Source organism: Moschus berezovskii, chromosome 6 (assembly GCF_049115385.1).
Source record: "Moschus berezovskii isolate FMDL1 chromosome 6, NW_MosBer_1.0, whole genome shotgun sequence".
NCBI lineage: Eukaryota > Metazoa > Chordata > Mammalia > Artiodactyla > Moschidae > Moschus > Moschus berezovskii.
Window position 1 is genome coordinate 102,024,916 of NC_142465.1, and position 18,819 is coordinate 102,043,734.

General features: G+C 43.4%; 1 protein-coding gene and 1 pseudogene across 1 annotated transcript; one reads left to right on the plus strand and one right to left on the minus strand.

Annotated features, from left to right (window-relative positions):
* Positions 1 to 1,977: 1,977 nt before the first annotated feature.
* GPRC5D (G protein-coupled receptor class C group 5 member D) lies at positions 1,978 to 8,428 on the plus strand. Its single transcript, XM_055395123.2, is given in 4 exon segments — positions 1,978 to 3,291; positions 7,038 to 7,090; positions 7,092 to 7,106; positions 8,192 to 8,428. Coding segments are annotated over 4 exon segments (1,035 nt in total). The 5' UTR covers positions 1,978 to 2,396; the 3' UTR covers positions 8,264 to 8,428.
* A 3,956-nt stretch (positions 8,429 to 12,384) lies between these two features.
* LOC129536124 (eukaryotic translation initiation factor 3 subunit E-like) lies at positions 12,385 to 15,186 on the minus strand (annotated as a pseudogene).
* Positions 15,187 to 18,819: the final 3,633 nt, after the last annotated feature.

The following is an 18,819-nucleotide window of genomic DNA, read 5'->3' on the forward strand; positions in this document are numbered from 1 at the left end:
TAAAGAAGTAAATAATATTTTAGAAGCAAATATCCATATATTCAATAACCCATAATAAACCATAATGGAAAAGAACATGAAAAATAATATATATATATATACACAGTCAAGTGGTTCACACATGAAATAACACAACGTTGTAAATCAACTATATTTTCAATTTTTTTTAATTAATTATAGATAAGTAGTAGGAACCTACTGTACAGTACAGGGAACTCTACTCAATATTCTATAATGGCCTACACAGGAATAGAATCCAAAGAAAGAGAAGATGTAGGTATATGTATAATTGATTCACTTTGCTATACACATAAAACCAACATTGTAAATCAACTATACCCCAATAAAAATTTTTTGATTGAATTAAATTAAAATTTTAAAAATGAAACTAAAACCTCCAAACACTTTTTAAAAATGCAAATATCCAGGAAAAGAATCAAAGAGTAAGTAAATTTGAAGGGGGGATTATGGGTGGCCTGTGGTCAGATAGCCTGGACCCTGTCCTGCACGCTGTATTATACATCACCACAAGAGAAAAAGAATATTGTTATACCAATATGAGCTAGAACTGTTAATCGCACATTCTTCTGTCTTGGGCCCTGGGAAAGCCTCAATGGGATAAGACCCAATAAGAGTGCATTCTGATAAGGGTGAGGGGAGCAAGGAGAGAGGGAAGTTATACCAAAGGCTTGGCAATCCTGGAAAAGCTGGTCCAGGTAGAGCCCCCACCTTATCGGCAGCCAAAGCTTGAGGAGGGACCTCCAAAGGAGAGGAAAGTGGCAGAGTAGAAAAGTCAAATTTCCCTGAAGTCACAGAGATGGCAACCAGTGGGCCTTTTAATGTGCATGATCCTTCTAATCGTTTATGGCTCAGCCAACCTTTGATTCCTTTGGAAAGGATGCTCCTTTGGATCTTAAGATCAAAATCAAGATGTGGGAAAGACTCTGGAGATGGCTTTGTAGGGAGTGGTGGTGGTTTAGTCACTAAGTCATGTCCAACTCTTGCAACCTCATGAACTGTATCCTGCCAGTCTCCTCTGTCCATGGAATTTTCCAGGCAAGAACACTGGAGTGGGTTGCCATTTCCTTTTCCAGGGGATCTTCCTGACCCAGGGATAGAACCTGAGTCTCCTGCACTGCAGGCAGATTCTTTACCACTGAGCCACTTGAGAAGCTCTTTGTAGGGAGTAGGTCAGAAGAAGAATGACATGTCCTCATGTGGCCAAGGGAAGGCCTTTTGCAGTCCCCCATCACATTGGCACCTGTGGGGAGGAGGCAGTCTTTCCTAAAGCCACACCCCCTTCAGGACCTCCCTAAGGTCAAGGTGCCTCTGGTTAGCAGTAAAAGGAAACAGTTGTTCTCACCAAAGAAATCTCTATAGACAGGCTGCTGGGAAACTTGAATAGGTGTGTCTTTCTGACCTTCCGGTTCTTTTTATAGGCGCTGTAGGAACCCCAGTGGGTGCCTCCATCCTTCCGCCCATTTAGGGAGAGATTAAAGACGCTGAGGTTGTCTCTTTCTTACTCATTGGCAGTTACAACCTCGCAGCCACTACAGCCTCAGCCTCCAGCGTGGACACAGAGGAGGTAAGTGGGAATGAAGGAACCATGCCCTCAGCTGTCAGCCTGGGTCACTCAAGCCAGCTGGCTTGGGAATAGCCAGAGGGGAGTCTAACTAGGGGTATTCAGCTGCTAGGTACTTGCTTCCAAGTGAATATGTATGATTTTTTTCCTAGACAACCCTACTCAAGACAGTTTGGTGCTACACTCTCCAAAAAATTAAATGAGGGCAGAGACCACTTTGTAAAATTCTTTGACAAATGAACAGTGGGTATTTAAGCATAATGTGTTGGATTGACTTTATTAAAAGAAAGAACAGTCATTAAAATGACTGGGAAGAGCCTGGCTCCTTTGAGCAGCACCTCATGTCTTGAATGATCAAATTGATCAAATTGACATTCATGTCTTGAATGATCAAATTGACATTAACATTGACAACCTTTTTCTGGAGCCTGCTATAACTGGAGTCCAGCAATCATGCACATATTGTCACACGGCCCATCTTTATGAAAAAAATTCTGCCTTAGGCTTCAAAAAGCCTTGGTGGAAATTATGACATGAAATTCATGAATGATCCAGAGTCCTGAAGTGAAGATGGTTCTCCTTTCCTAGAAGGATGGAGCTAGGATAGCTTTGAGGGGTGGATAGTTCTGAGCTATTTCATTCAATGTGTCCAGGCATCTTCATCTGGGAATCAGAGATATTATAGTGTCCTGTCCAGGACTATCCAACAGACGTTCTTGTGGGTGAAGGTAAAGCCGTGTTGGTTTCATCTTGGGTTTTTTTTTTTTTTGCAGGGGAACAGAAGATCGTTCTAGTGAGGTACCAACACGTCACCATGTATGAGGACTGCAAGGAGTCCACTGGGGACTACTACTTCCTCTGTGACACTGAGGGAGCATGGGGCATTGTTCTGGAGTCCCTGGCCGCAGTTGGCATAGTGGTTACAGTCATGATGCTCCTGGCGTTTCTCTTCCTCATGAGAAGGGTCCAAGACTGTGCTCACTGGAATGTCCTCCCCACCCAGTTCCTCTTCCTCCTGGGCGTGCTGGGGCTCTTTGGCCTTGCTTTTGCCTTCATCATCCAGCTCAATCAGCAGACTGCGCCCATCCGCTACTTTCTCTTTGGGGTCCTCTTTGCTCTCTGCTTCTCGTGCCTCTTGGCTCACGCCTCCAACCTGGTGAAGCTGGTCCGGGGTCGAGTCTCCTTCTCTTGGACGACAATTCTGTGCATTGCTATTGGGGTCAGTCTGTTGCAGACCATCATCGCCATTGAGTACGTGACTCTCATCATGACCAGGGGTGGCATGTTTGTGCACATGACGCCCTATCAGCTCAACGTGGACTTCGTGGTCCTCCTGGCCTACGTCCTCTTCCTGATGGCCCTCACATTCTTTGTCTCCAAGACCACCTTCTGTGGCCCTTGTGAGAACTGGAAGCAGCACGGCAGGTTCATCTTTGTCACCGTGCTTGTCTCCATCATCATCTGGGTGGTGTGGATCTCCATGCTCATGAGGGGCAACACACAGCTCCAGCGGCAGCCCCAGTGGGACGACCCCGTCATCTGCATCGCCCTGGTCACCAACGCTTGGGTTTTCCTGCTGCTGTACATTGTCCCAGAGCTGTGCATTCTCTACCGATCGTGTCAGCAGGACTGCACCCTGCCAGGCAATGCCTGCCCACTCCCGACTTACGAACGCAGCTTCAGAGCCGAGAACCAGGAGCTCTCAAGAGGTACTCTCTGGGGAACTCGGGGAGGCGCTCCTGTGAGCAAAGCATGAGGAAAAACAGGGCCAGAGGATAAAGCAGGAAGGAACAAAAAGGGAATGGTCAGGATCTAGTGTTAGTTGCTCAGCCCTGTCTGACTCTTTGCGACCCCATGGACTGTAGCCCACCGGGCTCCTCTGTCAATGGGATTCTCCAGGCAAGAATACTGGAGTGGGTTGCCATTTCCTCCTCCACAGGATCTTGCCAACCCAGGGACTGAACCCAGGTCTTCTGCATTGCAGGCAGACTCTTTATTGACTGGACCACCAGGGAAGACCTAGGGAGGTGACTAAATATCTCAAGCATAGAGAGGCAGACAGAGTCAAGGTTAAACTTTTCTGAAAAATCAGTTCATCCAGAATACAGAGATCCATGAGGAGAGGCCAAGACAGCAATGACTCAGAGGTCCTAAATAAAGAGGGTGTAGCTCTGAGTATTCTTACTGGATAAAGAAAGGCGCCCACTATAAAATGAGTTTACCAGCCCCAAATTAGGCTTTGGTTGTGCCCTTGCATGACATAGCTTGCTAAGTCCAGATGTTTTGGCCATCAAGTGCAAAAGTCACCCCTGGCAGCAGTGACTGACAGTTTTAAAATTTAAGTCACAAAACTAACTTCCCCAAACATCACAGTAGACTGATTCGTATGACTCATCATCTCATTAGAGTCACAAAGCCCGATAACTTCTGGATGTCTACTTTGCAAACCATTCACTTCTTGAGAGCCTTCAAGGTTTACAAAAAATGACACGAAGCGCCATTAAGTGAGAATTCTGAGCAGAGGCTAAGATGTGTAATCATTAATAAAAATAAAGAACTTACTTATGTGACATTTTCATAATAATTTCTGGGTCAGATTTGAATCCTTATGTAAGACCAAGTCACCTGACTACACATTGTTAAAGAATAAAATGTATTATCCGTGATAACAAGGTGACTTGGACTCAAATAACCTGGGGGAATAAATGGCTAATATCAGTGATCTGGAAATACATCAAAACTCATTAATTCCTTCCTGAAACATCTGGCCCATTATTCATAACCCAATATCACAGTTTTACATCCATTTCTGTGTCTTAATAGGCATCTGATTTCTCACAATGTATTTCTAATGTGCAAAGATTATGTTATTTTACATATTGCATAGCACACATTATGTTCACCAGGCCCAAAAAAATTAATAGAAGCTTTCCTGTTAAGTCATACACTTTTTGAGCTGTAATCTATGGCTAATTACACATTCAAATTAATTCATGTTCAGATAGCTGCATCCATTAATTCTGTTCAGTTCAGTTGACCATGAATCGGAAATTGAGACTACACATCCTTCCTATATGAGTTTCTCATTGCTTTTGATGATGTGAGGTTCATGGCAGAATTGCAGAGTCAATCTTTCTTGAAATGGCTTCTCATAGTTCTCACCAAAAAATAGGATAAAACTTCTGTGTCTGCTTTGTTTGCTGTCATATGTCTCTAGGAAACAAAATCAGAGAGAGAGTTCTTAGTGTTTCATAACACCCAAAACACACTGGGACTTGTAACAATCAATTTTCCATACCACCCCGCAAAGATTAAGCAGGTATTTAAAGTGTTCTAAGAAATGTCCTATGGAAAAACAAGAGCTTTCAAAAGCACAATGTTTCCTTATAACTATCTTTATTACTAGAGCATTGGTAGAAAATCCATTTCTGCCAGAGATAGTCATTGTCATTGTAATTTGATATTTTGTGGGAAGAAAAATCAGTGGTGTAGAAAAAACATGTAGATTGCTCTCCAAAACTGGGCAGAACAACCAGAAGCTTAAGCTTAGAGAAGGGAATCAGGATGGAGGTGACCTGGAAAAAAGTCCAGATGTCAAAAAGTAGAAGAATGATTCAAACTCAGGAAAATGTACAAAATGACACCTCGCTTTGAAAAAACATGCAAAGAGATGCAAAATAGATAAGAACCAGAGCAGTACAACGTAATAACAATAATGTAAAAAATTCCAAGTGCTGCTGTAGGTCAAGAGCTGCAGTGGGAAAGCAAGTCACAGCTGTGTTTGTTTTTGTCTGCTCAAGGAACAATCGCAGTGCTGTGTAGACAGATGTGTGGTCAGCAAAAACAGTCAGGCCTCTGTTCGCAGCATCGGTCAGTCCCTGACAAGAATACCCATTCCAGCTCAGGGATCCGCTGAGGATAAGTGTGGGGATCTGGAGAGGTTTGGTGAAAAACCTCAAAGATGATGAAGGGGTTATAACATTAGACCTACATGGGAAGGTTGAGAAGATGAAAGTGAGATGGAAGTTCTTAACCTTTAGATGCCTTTCTCACCGACATTCAGGTTCTCTCTAAATTCTGTACCAAAACACATTTTGTTCCAGTCTGTGAGGTATGCATTTGTCATGTGACTCTTCTGATTTATAGCTGTGATTGCAGTCACATAATTATTTGATTTACCACTGGATTCTGAGACCAGAGTTAATCAGTTAAAAGAAGAATAAGACAAGAGGGGATTAGAAAGGAATTTCACACATATATGATAACTTCTCCCCAAGAGGCTGTTGTCCTGTTTTCTGTCTCCAGCTAAAGACGAAGGGTAGGAATAGACTCAAATGGAAGCGTGAAGCATTCAGATTAAATGCAAAGAGTTGGTACACTGAAATAAATCAGCAAAGGGGATTAAGGATTTCATTTCCCTGAAGTCTTTCAAAAGATTAGTCTTTAAAGATTCTCTCTAAAGTGATGTATGGACTTAGTTCAAAGATATAAAAACATCTAGATGAAGAATAAAAATCCAATCAGGCATATTACTACAAAACACCAAGCAAATGGGTATAAATAGTCTGTGCCCTGTGATATTAACATGTTTCTGAAAAACTGCATATCAACTGAATTTTTAAAATCAATTGCTCTTTTAACTGAGAATTTTTAGTGTGATATCATTTGCAAAGATCCTAAACCTAGAATATCAGGGATTCCTGGTGGTCCAGTGGTTAAGACTCCACGCTTCCACTGCAGGGAGTCGGGGTTCAATCCCTGGTCAGGGAACTAAGATCCCACATGCCTCAGGATGTGGCAAAAAAAAAAAGCAATAAAAATGTAGAATATCAGCCATGAACCTTTTTTAATGAAAGGAAAGCTCCTGTTCTAGTAGTGCCTACTTTATCTGTGTTAGATTACTTAGAATATTGTTTATCAAGTTTGCTAAAACCAAGATCCATGTGCATTTTAAAGAATCACATTATTGTGGGCATTTTTTCTATCCCTTGTTTGAATATCTACAGACAAATCTAGTATGATTTTTTGGAAGGTATTAAGACAGAAATGAGGCTATGCAATGTAAAAAATGAGTCAATGAATAGCAAATGATGGAAAACAGGAGAAAAACATTCTTGCCAACACAAGCCCTTCAGATTGTTTTCCTTAGTGCAAATACCAACTTTTGCTCAGCATAGAAAGTGATGATGAGGCTTCAGACCCTTCAGTTACTAAGCACAGAGGTACTTCTCCTGCATACACAATTGTGATCTGTACGCAACCTTCCTCCGAAACTTTAACAACGCTCTTTTTTAAATCACAAATTTAAAAAAAAAAAAAAGTAGCCTCAGTGGAGAATTTATTTTTAAAGGAAGGAAGGAGTCTCTTTGCACGCCACTGAGCCCCACCCTCCTCAGGTGCTGTTTCCAGGTGAACCTCTGACACTAACCCAGACCTTCCCCCCTTTGGCTTTCAGCCCGAGACAGTGATGGCGCTGAGGAGGATGTAGCATTAACTGCGTATGGTAGCCCCCACTCAGCTGCAGGTAAATGTGCTCATCTGCATTCTCCAGGGAGGGACGGAGGAAGCCCACCTTCCTCAGGCGAGCTGTCAGGCTTCCTCTCCAATGGCTTTCCTGACCCAAGAGAGGATAGATAGGGCAGGGTCATTCCTCCAGACATGCGGAGCCTGAGCCATCCAGACTGAATCCATACCAGGGCAGTGCAATGAAGCTAAACCATGCCTTTTGCTTCTTCCCAAGCCATTCCCAACCCCCACTGCCACTGACAATAAATTCTGATGCAGGTGAATGTCCCTGAAAGAAAAGGCAACTTGAGCGTTCATGTTCAGAGTGAAGAGGAGCAAGCTCACCGCTTTTTGCCTTGGGGACAAGGGGGAGGGAGTTTAGAAAAATGCATGAGTGTAGGAACTGTTTTTAGCATCAGTTGTCTAAATGCATCTCCTGGACCATGCTGGCTGCCTCTCTGAGTCACTGTCTGGGCCGCCCCAAGAACTGGGCTGGGTCTGTCAGCATCATCTGGACGCCCAGATGGGTGCACCCATTTTATGCCTGCAAAAACAGGGACACTGCTGAGTAGAACCAGAGGTAACTTACATTGGTGCCATGATGGCTTGAAGACAAAGCCAAACAGCCAAAAATATCACTTTGGGACACATTTGTATTATAGGGTCAGAAATCACTAAGATCCAAGAGAGAAAGCCATGCCCAGACTGCTCGTTCAATGAACTGTACTAGGCAGCTGTAACTAGGTTAATCCCTTTGGTCTGTTATCTGACGTTGCCTTTTCCTGGAATGATACACAGGCCAGGACATGGCTATATCATTTGCTGTAATTAAGCTCCAGAGGGTATTTACACGATGAGAAAATCTTCACTATCCCCGCCAAGTAATTCTTGGGACACTTTCAACTTCCAGTAATTTTGCAAACAGATTCTTATTAATGGCTAAGAGCAAAAATGATGTGGGTAGACTCAACATTTTTTTTCCTTTCTGTTTAATTAACAAAGGATTAAATGATGGTGAAATGATAATATTTCGGGCATAGTTTTGCAGAGTATCATCCCCTGTGTTGGCTGAGAAAGCTATTAATGGCATTTCTTCCATTGCAGATTGTTGATGCCACACAGAAACATCTCATTCCACAAGCTAAAGGAAGCCCCCAGCAAGATGCAGAATTATAAAGTCCACAGAAAACATGAGTCATGAAAACCCAGAAGATCATCCTAGTGTCGCCCCGATGGGCAAGTGGGAAGCCTACCTGCCAACAAAGCATCCTTCCTTCCCTGCCTCCTGGTCCTCTCCATCCATCTGGGGCCCTTCATCAGGACACTGCCCTTCAAGCACAATTACAATCTTTCTGGCCACCCTACCGTGACTATGTGTCTCTTTCTTCATTCATGTAACTGAAAGATTCTCTTGCCCAGCAATGCTAGGACAAATTGGTGCTTCTTACTAATGAGACCAAAAGAGCTCAGTTTGATGAACTTCAGTTCAGTTCAGTCACTCAGTCGTGTCTGACTCTTTGCGACCCCATGAATCACAGCACGCCAGACCTCCCTGTCCATCACCAACTCCCGGAGTTCACTCAAACTCATGTCCATCGAGTAGGTGATGCCATCCAGCCATCTCATTCTCTGTCATCCCCATCTCCTCCCACCCCCAATCCTTCCTAGCATCAGACTCTTTTCCAGTGAGTCAGCTCTTCGCATGAGGTGGCCAAAGTATTGGAGTTTCAGCTTTAGCATCAGTCCTTCCAATGAACGCCCAGGATTGATCTCCTTTAGAATGGTCATGCTAATGTGACAAACTACAGATGGCAGTAGTAACTTACTATTGGATTACTCCTCTAGCCATTTTTTTAAAAGGGGCCCCTCAATATGATTGACCCAGAATTTGCAATAAATGTCATAGCAGAACCCTCAGGATCTCCACAATTGTACATTTCATGGGCTTGAAATCCGGCAGGTTTCTCCCACAGCATAAGAACTCCCATGACAGCAAGTATGGCATAGACATGACTGAGGTCAGTGACCTGCTTTGATGAACCAGTAACAGCCAGGTAAGAGCCACCCGAGTTGATGCTCATAAAGGATTTCAGCATTGTCACCCGTCCTCCTAGTTTTTATCCCAAAAATGATGACAACAGTATCTTCAACATAATTTTGTTCTGTTTAGTTTCAAAGGTGAGAGGTGTCTGAGTCAGCTGACAAATTTCAGTAAACCCATTAAAGACATATAGGATGGCTAATGCTGTTTCCCAAGATGTTGCCCCTAAAATTAGTAAAGGTAAAATTGAACCTCTTTGTACCAAATTGCCTCTGAGTCTTATCCTCATTTTATTTTATCAAAATTTGGACCAAGTGTTAGTTAGATGTGGGGGGTTGTAAGGCTGCAAAGTATCTCCTTCAGGCTGTCTGAGGAATGGAATTATAAGGTTACACCTTTCAGGAAAGAGAGAAAACCCTCTCTCAGAACCCTCCGCAGTCACTCAGCCAGCTTCATAGAGATGGAATACTGTCAGGTATTGAGAGAACCCTGTTTTCTCCTGCCCCAGTCCCACAACCTCTCCTCTCCTAACACTTTTCCTGTTTCCTTTTGTGGTATTTTTACTTATCTATCCACCTACTACCAGCTGATTCATTTTCTCCCTGTATGGCATAATTCAGATTCCCGAGAGAGACTCTGATTGGTCCAGCTGATCGCCAGTGTCTCTGATTGGGTGCTCTTTTGCATTGGCCCACCTGTTAATTTATAATCACCCTGTGGATTGGCTGCCCTTGGGCCCGGTACTCACCACTGGTCCCTTCAGCTGTGTTTGGCCTGGTCATGTGGTACAGACTTGGCTGCATATGTCTGCTCCCTCAGTGAGACACCATGGGCAGGGAATTATGCTCTGGGCAGCTAGGGAACAATAACGTGCACCATGAGTGGCCAACTCCAGAAAGATGAATCCAGGAAAATATAATTTTATGAAAATTATAGAATATCTTTATGAAAATATCAATTCTTTTGAGTTTATGTAGAAATTAACATAACGCTAAACACCCCAATCATCTTCTGAGCTGGGATCCATGAGGAACCACTTAAAAGAGCAGATAAAAGTATTTATGATCAGCCTGTGTTCTTAGTCGCTCAGCCGTGTCTGACTCTTTGTGGCCCCATGGACCGTAGCCCGCCAGGCTCCTCTGTCCATGGGATTTCCCAGGCAAGAATACTGGAGGGGGTTGCCATTTCCTCCTCCAGGGGAGCTTCCTGGATCGGGGATTGAACCCACATGTCTTGTGTCTCCTTCATTGGCAGGCGGATTCTTTACCACTAGCACCACCTGGGAAGCCCATGATTAGCATGTTGCAGTCAATCAATTCAACAAGTAGTATTTGAAGATCTAAACACACTTACTGAGACTTCCCTGGTGGCCAGTGATTAGGAATCCGCCTTGCAATGCAGGGGATGGGAGAAAGTTTCCATCCTTTGTCGGGGAACGAAGATCCCCACATGCCAAGGAGCAGCTAAGCCAGAGAGCTGCAGCTACTGAGCTACGCACTCCAGAGCCCAGGCATCACAACTAGACAGTCTGTGAGTCACAGTGAAAGGTCCTGCACGACACAGCAAGCATCCTATGTGCTGCAACTGAGACCTGTCGCGTCAAATAAATAAAATATGTGTGTGTGTGTGCTAAGTCGTGTCCGACTCTTTTCGACTCCATGGACTATGGTCCACCAGGCTTCTCTGTCCGCGGGATTTCCCAAGCAAGAATACTGGAGTGGGTTTTCATTTCCTCCTCCAGGGGCTATTCCTGACCCAGGAACCAAACCCACATCTCCTGCGTCTCCTGCATTACAGGGGGATTCTTTATCTGCTGAGCCATCGAGGAAGCCCATAAACAAAATAAATAAACTCACTTACTGAATGTGAAAGCTATCTATTCTCTTAAATATTTTAGATCATCTTCTGATTTTATTAACCAAAAGAAACTGTATCAATGAAAACAATCATTATAAAACCCCTTCCTGGTGGAGCGTGGCTGATATGCTCAGCGGAGCATGGAGCTAATGAAATACCTTCCCAGGTAAAATTGATATCTTTCATCTTGATGATTTTTTTTCCTCATCCAGAGCATCAGAAATTTGTTTCCCTCCACATTAAATTTCATGAACTCCTCATAAGCTTAAAAGGTCTTGTTGTTTAGTCACTCAATTGTGTCCAACTCTGCAACCCCATGGACTGGAGCATGGCAGGCCTCCCTGTCCCTCACCATCTCCCAGAGTTTTCCCAAATTCATCTTCATTGCATTGGTGATGTCGTTCAGCCATCTCATCCTCTGATGCCTTCTCCTTCTGCCCTCAATCTTTCCCAGCATCAGGACTTTTCCAATGAGTTGTCTGTTCGCATCAGATGACCAAAATCCTGGCACTTCATCTTCAACATCAGTCCTCCTAGTGAATATTCAAGGTTCATCTCCCTTAAGATTGACTGGCTTGATCTCCTTGCTGACCAAGGGACTTTCAGGAGTCTTCTCCAGCACCACAGTTCAAAGGCATCAATTCTTTGGTATTCTGCCTTCTTTATGGTCCAGCTCTCACAACTGTATGTGACCACTGGGAAGACTATAGTCCTGACTATACAGACTTTCGTTGGCAGAGTAGTGTCTCTGCACTTCAATACACTGTCTAGTTTCGTCATTGCTTTCCTGCCGAGAAGTAATCATCTTCTGATTTCAAGGCTGCAGTCACCATCTGCAGTGATTTTGGAGCCCAAGAAGAAGAAATCTGTCACTATTTCCACCTTTTCCCCTTCCATTTGCCAAGCAGTAATGGGGCCGGATGCCATGATCTTAGTGTTTTTTTTTTAATATTTAGTCTTAAGCTGGCTCTTTAAAAAGGTCTTATGCCTTATTTTAGCCTGTGGTCAGGTCTGGAATAAGATCCCACATGCTGCAGAGCGACTAAGCCTGCGAGCTGCAACTACTGAGCCCGCATACTCTGGAGCCCAAGCACCACAACATTGATGAAGTTTCCTCATTCGCTATAGCCATTATTCTTTCTTCTTTTAAACAAATGCTCCCTTTTCTTGGGATTATATCTACTTCATATTGGCCAGATTCATGACTTCCCAGCCTTCTTTTCCTCCTTCCACAATCAGTTTCAAAACTACCTTTTCCCAGAAACTCTCTGAAGACATGGGGACAACAGGACTGTCTCACATGAAGCCTGGCTTAACTTGTGGCAGAATGAAAGTCTCTTTTTTCCTTCAAACTCAGATGGTAAACAAGATCGTTCTGTAGCCTCTTATCAGAATAAGCCTAATCATCTATTTCAAAAGCGCACGATTCATGAGAAATAAACTAGAAAATCTTTTTCTGCTTCCTTGATACAAAAGCCTCTGTACTGTGCATATGAAGGAATGCTTCTCAATTAACATCGAATGGGAGTGAATATCCTTAACTTCTAAGAAGTCATGCCTGACATCTGAATAAAGAAAGACTTTCTCTTGGAGTTGTTTAAAATGTTCTAGTCAGACATGACCTAGTGACTGAACAGCAACAAACTGGCTCAGACCAGTTTCAAACTGCTGGCCTCCAGTGGGAGATCTTGTTTGCCTATCTATCTTCAAAGATAGATTAGTTATAATTAAGTTTGCATTTTATTATAGTATATGTGCTGCCGAAGCGAGCACTTGAGTTTGCATTTTAACATATATCAGAACTTACGTTTTCAAAGAACTTCCAAGGCATAAACACGCACCTTTACTTAAAACATTGTTAGGGCCTTTCAGGGACTGTCTTCAAGACTATCTCAGGAGGCTTCCCTGGTGGTTCAGAGTTAAAGAACCCATCTGCCAATGCAGGAGATACAGGTTTGATCCCTGATCCTGGAAGATCCCACAAGCCTCGGAGCAACTAAGCCCGTGAGACACACTATTGAGCCTGTGCTCTAGATCCTGGGAGCCACAACTCCTGAGCTCACCTGCTGCAACTGCTGAAGCCCTCACACTCCAGAGCCCGTGTTCCACAACAAGATAAGCTATTGCAGTGATAAACCTGTGCACCACAATCAGAGAGCAACCCCCACTAACCACAACTAGAGAAAGCCCTCCCAGCAACGAAGACTCAGCACAGCCAAAATTAAATAAATGAAATTAAACTTTTAAAAAGTAACCTACAAAAAAAGAATATCTCGGGAAAATCAGAAGGATTGGGTTGCTAGGATGGTCAAACCATCAGATCAGAGAGGTGAGTTCAGGGGTGAATTTTCTTTAATGAAATCCAGTCAATTTTATTCAAATTCTCCGGAATTGGAAGCTCCAATACTTTGACCACCTGATACGAAGAGCCAGCTCATTAGAAAAGACCTTGATGGAGGGGATCCGGAGAAGGCAATGGCAAGCCACTCCAGTACTCTTGCCTAGAAAATCCCATGGATGGAGGAGCCTGGTAGGCTGCAGCCCGTGGGGTTGCTAAGGGTCAGACACGACTGAGCGACTTCACTTTCACTTTTCACTTTCCACTTTTACACATTGGAGAAGGAAATGGCAACCCACTCCAGTGTTCCTGCCTGGAGAATCCCAGGGACAGGGGAGCCTGGTGGGCTTCCGTCTATGGGGTCACACAGAGTCGGACACAACTGAAGTGACTTAGCAGCAGCAGCAGCAGCAGCAGTAGCAGGAGGGGATCAATAATGTCATGGCACCCTTTGGGGTGATGGAAGAAAACAGAGACCAATGAATGAGACATGTTCGTGGCTGAAAAGACTGAAGTGGAGAACCCCTGAAATTATTATCTCTGGTCCCTTTGAGCCGCGTAAGGTCTTCCATGGATGCATCCCAATTCTGTGTTAAGATTTCAGAAGTCAGTGTTTCCTAGAGTGAACTCAAAGCATTTCTTTTTTTAAAACTTTTTATTTTCTATTGGAGTATAGCAGATTAACAGGCAATGTTGTGATAGTTTCAGATGAATAGGAAAGGCACTCAGTCGTACATATATATGTATCCATTCTCTCCCAAACTCCCTCCCATCCAGGCTGCTACATAGCATTGAGCAGAATTCCCTTGCTATACAGTCGGTCTTTGTTTGTTATCCATTTTAAATATAATTACTCTGCTGCTCCAGAGTAATTGTGCATTCATATTGGCATTTTGCATGCCTGTAAACCTTGCCTAGTGGCTCTGATGGTAAAGAATCTGCCTGCAATGCAGGAGGCCCGGGTTCAATCCCTGGGTCAAGAAGATCCCCTGGAGAAGGGCATGGCAGCCCACTCTAGTATTCTTGCCTGGAGAATCCCATGGACAGAGGAGCCTGGTGGGCTATTGTCCATAGGGTCACAAAGAGTCAGACACGACTGAAGTGATTTAGGACGCAAAATGTATCTAAATATTCTTGCCTAAAACCATGCTTGTCTGCCAAGTAGTCAAACAGCATCTGACCATCCCTGGCTGACTGCATTTGCCCTGTAGTTTCTAGATCTTCTAACATCCAGTTGGTTCAGTTTCTACCTGAAGCTGTTTCAGTTGTGAAACAATAGTGGTTCTTTTTTTCTCCCAATGTATGAGGAATACCCTCAGAATAAAGTATTTTTATACTTCCATAGCAAAGCCTACCACGTTGGTATCACTAAGAAGATCCTATTTACCTTGTGACAATTCTTTTTCATTATTTAATCTCCTTTACAGAGAGAAATTCAAGCAATAGAAAGACTAGATGCTGATCCAAAAAGTTCATGATGCTAGTAGTCAAGTCATCCCCGCCATCTTGCCAAGGGAAAGGATACACTTTTAATACTGATCTCATCCATCGCTCAAATAACTATAAGTACACTTTGGAAATACTATTGTCTATCTTTCTAGATTTTTCTAAAGCTAGTGGAGCTATTAGAATTTGAACCATGTTTGCTGCTGCTGCTGCTGCTAAGTCGCTTCAGTCATGTCCGACTCTGTGCAATCCCATAGACAGCAGCCCACCAGGCTCCTCTGTCCCTGGGATTCTCCAGGCAAGAACACTGGAGTGGGTTGCCACCATGTTTACGATGTGGTTAAATCAAGTCTGGTTTGGAAAAGAATCCTCTGGGCAGATTTTTTTTTAAGGTAAAAATTAAGAGTAGGATATTGACTTTTCTATGTTCTTGGAGAAAGTCTTTCACATCTATTTTTTTTTTATTTTATTGGAGGCAAATTACCTTACATTAATATATTGGTTGGTTTTGCCATACATTGACATGAATCCGCCCCGGGTGTACATGTGTTCCCTTTCTTGAACCCCCCTCCCACCTCCCTCTTCCCCATATCCTCCCTCCAGGTCATCCCCGTGCACCAGCCCCGAGCATCCTGTATCATGCGTCGAACCTGGACTGGTGATTCATTTCACATATGATAATATACATGCTACAATGCCATTCTCCCCAATCATCCCACCTTCACCCTCTCCCACAGAGTCCCAAAGACTGTTCTATATGCCTATGTCTCTTTTGCAGTCTCGTATACATCTAAATGTTTGACATTTGATCTGAGATTTATTCACACTTTCACACTTACGTTCTTTCATTGGAGATTAGACATAATTTTTCATTTCAACAGGATTTTAACATGATTATATTTACAAATTCTGGAGACACAAGTTCTGTGTCATCACAGAATTTAAGACAAATGAAACTGATAGGATCTATCAGTAGACAGATCTCTAATTGTCCACAAACTGTAAGATAAAGGAGTCTATGCTGTAAACACAGAGGAGGATATTCATTTAAAAAGGTTTAAAATACAGGCAAAGAAAAGAGACAAATGGTGGCATTGCGTATATATTTCAATTTATAGAACTGACATTTCTGAACTCTAACATGTTCTTTCTATGATATAAATGCACTAAGATATCCTTATTAAAATTAAAGGGAGAAATTAAAATTTATTTTTAATGTGAAATTTATCTCTTAATTATTGTTTTTTTTTTAAGAGTTAAAGATTTGGGGAAAAATGTTAAGGCTGTGTATATATCTTCCACCAGTGTATACAGAGGGGGCTGCTTTTTAAAATATATACTACAGAGGGAAAGTGGACTTTACATGTATTTAGGAGAAACTTGTATAGACTTCATCTGCAATTCATTTTTAAATTCCTTAACATCTAATTCAGTGGCATCATTCCCAGGGCAATTTGTTCCTGGAAAAATTGAGTTTTTCAAGTTTTGTTCTGAATATATAGCTGATTCATACGGAAGGAATGTTTTCTGTGGTTCTGTTCTTATTAAGGGTTTATTTTAAAAGCCCATGAAAATCAACAGAAAAGAAATGAAAAAAATACCTGTGGCAGGAGAAGATCTTATTAATAGAACATAAAGGTCTTTGGGATGGCTCGTCCATTGGGCTAACAACAATATGCTTTTAAATAGAATTTACATTTCAGCATTTTACAATCTACAGAAGGTTTTCACATCCACTGCTGCTGCTGCTGCTGCTGCATCACTTCAGTCGTGTCCGACTCTGTGTGACCCCATAGACGGAAGCCCACCAGGCTCCCCTGTCCCTGGGATTCTCCAGGCAAGAACACTGGAGTGGGCTGCCATTTCCTTCTCCAATGTGTGAAAGTGAAAAGTGAAAGTGAAGTCTCTCAGTCGTGTCTGACCCCTAGCGACCCCAGAGACTGCAGCCTACCAGGCTTCTCTATCCATGGGATTTTCTAGGCAAGAGTACTGGAGTGGCTTGCCATTGCCTTCTCCGTCACATCCACTACCTATCTCATTTGATCTACTGGATGGGTTAGGCAATTTATTTGTGTAACTAAGACACTAAGAATCTCATCTAAAACTGAACTTTTAGATGAGCCACTACATTCTGCTGTTTTTTACAATATAATCTGAACTAAAAATTAAATAGACACATACTCGCAAAGAATCCTTATTTATGAACAGAGATGTCACTGAAAATTTTTCAAAAAAACCTGTGTTTTGGGTTTTAGCTATAGTTGTTATTGCCAGGTCTTCCTGTTGATAATGCATTTTTCTGAATGCCAAAACAACTGGTAGAAAAGGCTATTTAAGAAATAAGAAAGTCAGTCAGTTTTATGGAAAGTGTCAACTCTGGGAGTCATCAGTGCTGTTTGCCAAATGTTTCCATGCTCTCCTGCCCTCCAGGAACATGGTAGGCTTACACTTTTTGTCCTTTTTGAGGTTGGGTGGGACCATGACACTAATTCTGGCCAGTAAGTTGGAAGAGAAATTATGTCACTTCCAAGGCTGATTCCAAGAAGAAACAATTCATTGTTGGTACCAGACTGTCAAGAGTTTTTTTCCTCCACCACAGTGGCAAGCAGAGCTGCAAACAGTGACTGCTCCATCCATCTGGGTTCCATAAGGAACATGCGGTGTGAATAAGAAATAGAACTTTCTTATTGTAAGCCCCCAATTTGTTATCTTAGCTAGCCATGCCCAGCCTGATTGATGCAGCCAATTGTTTGGTACCTTGAAGTAAAACAAAGGAGGTACTCGCCTGAATGTTTGACTTTACTACTTGTTATTCCAGTATTCTTCAAAGGCATCCTTAGATTAAAGAAGAACCAACCTGAACTTGACCGATACAGGCCAGACTTCTGTGGCAGGCGTGTGGTTTTACAGCTGTCCACATAATTACACTTCACTGGGACAGCTGCCATCATAAAAACATGCAGAAGATGAGGTGGTGACTTAGAGTCACTCTGTCTCAGAGACCGAGGGCAAGAAAGACTCCCCAGTGGAGGTCAAAGCTTGAGCTCTGTCTTACATGGAAGGGAGGAAGGGAGGAATTCATGGGGAAAAATGTGGGGAATGATACTCAGAGCCGCCACTAACAGGGAGTCTTTGTCCAAGCTAGAAAAACGTGCCCCTTCTGGGTAGGTGATGGGCTTCCCTGGTGGCTCAGACGGTAAAGAGTCTGCCTGCAATGCAGGAGACCCAGGTTCGATCCCTGGGTCAGGAAATGGATAAGGAAATGGCAACCCACTCCAGTATTCTTACCTGGAAATTTCCATGGACGGAGCGGCCTGGCGGGCTATAGTCCATGGGGCTGCAAATTCAGACGCAACTGAGTGCCTAACACTGGGTGGATGAATGGGAAAACATGACCACAGTCCCCAGGGATACAGCCTCATGCCACACACACTGTGGGGTGGAAGGGGGGCGGAGCGATGGGGTGTGGGGCTCCATAAGTGGAACAAGGTCGAATTCCAACCCCACTCGCCATCTCAGCCAGGTATCTCTGAGCAGTGCAGAAATCAGCAACTATGTGACTGGCTGCAAAGACCCAGATTTGCAGAGCAGAAAACACCCCGTTGTAATGGTGTTGCTGTTGTTGTTTAGTTGCTAAGTTCAACTCTGTTGCAACCCCATGGACTGTAGCCCACCAGGCTCCTCTGTCCATGGTATTTCCTAGGCAAGAATAATGGAGTGGGTTGCCATTTCCTTCTCCAGGGGATCTTCCCCACACAGGGATCAAACCTGCAGCTCCTTCATCACAGGCAGATCCTTTACCACTGAGACACCTGTAATAGCATACCTGCAAGGAAAGCCAAGGCATTCCTTATTGAATCACACAAAGCGGAAAGCAAGAGGAGTTGAGGATGGAGAGCAGAGCTTCCTGGGCTCACTCAGGACTTAGATCCCAAAAGCAGGAACCTGGACGTGGGCGTGAAGGGCATTGAACGGAGTGGCCGGCTGATCAGCAGCACTGTGCCAAGTCAAGCTGGAAGCTGGGGTGGAGGCACACTTGTGTACCCCTGG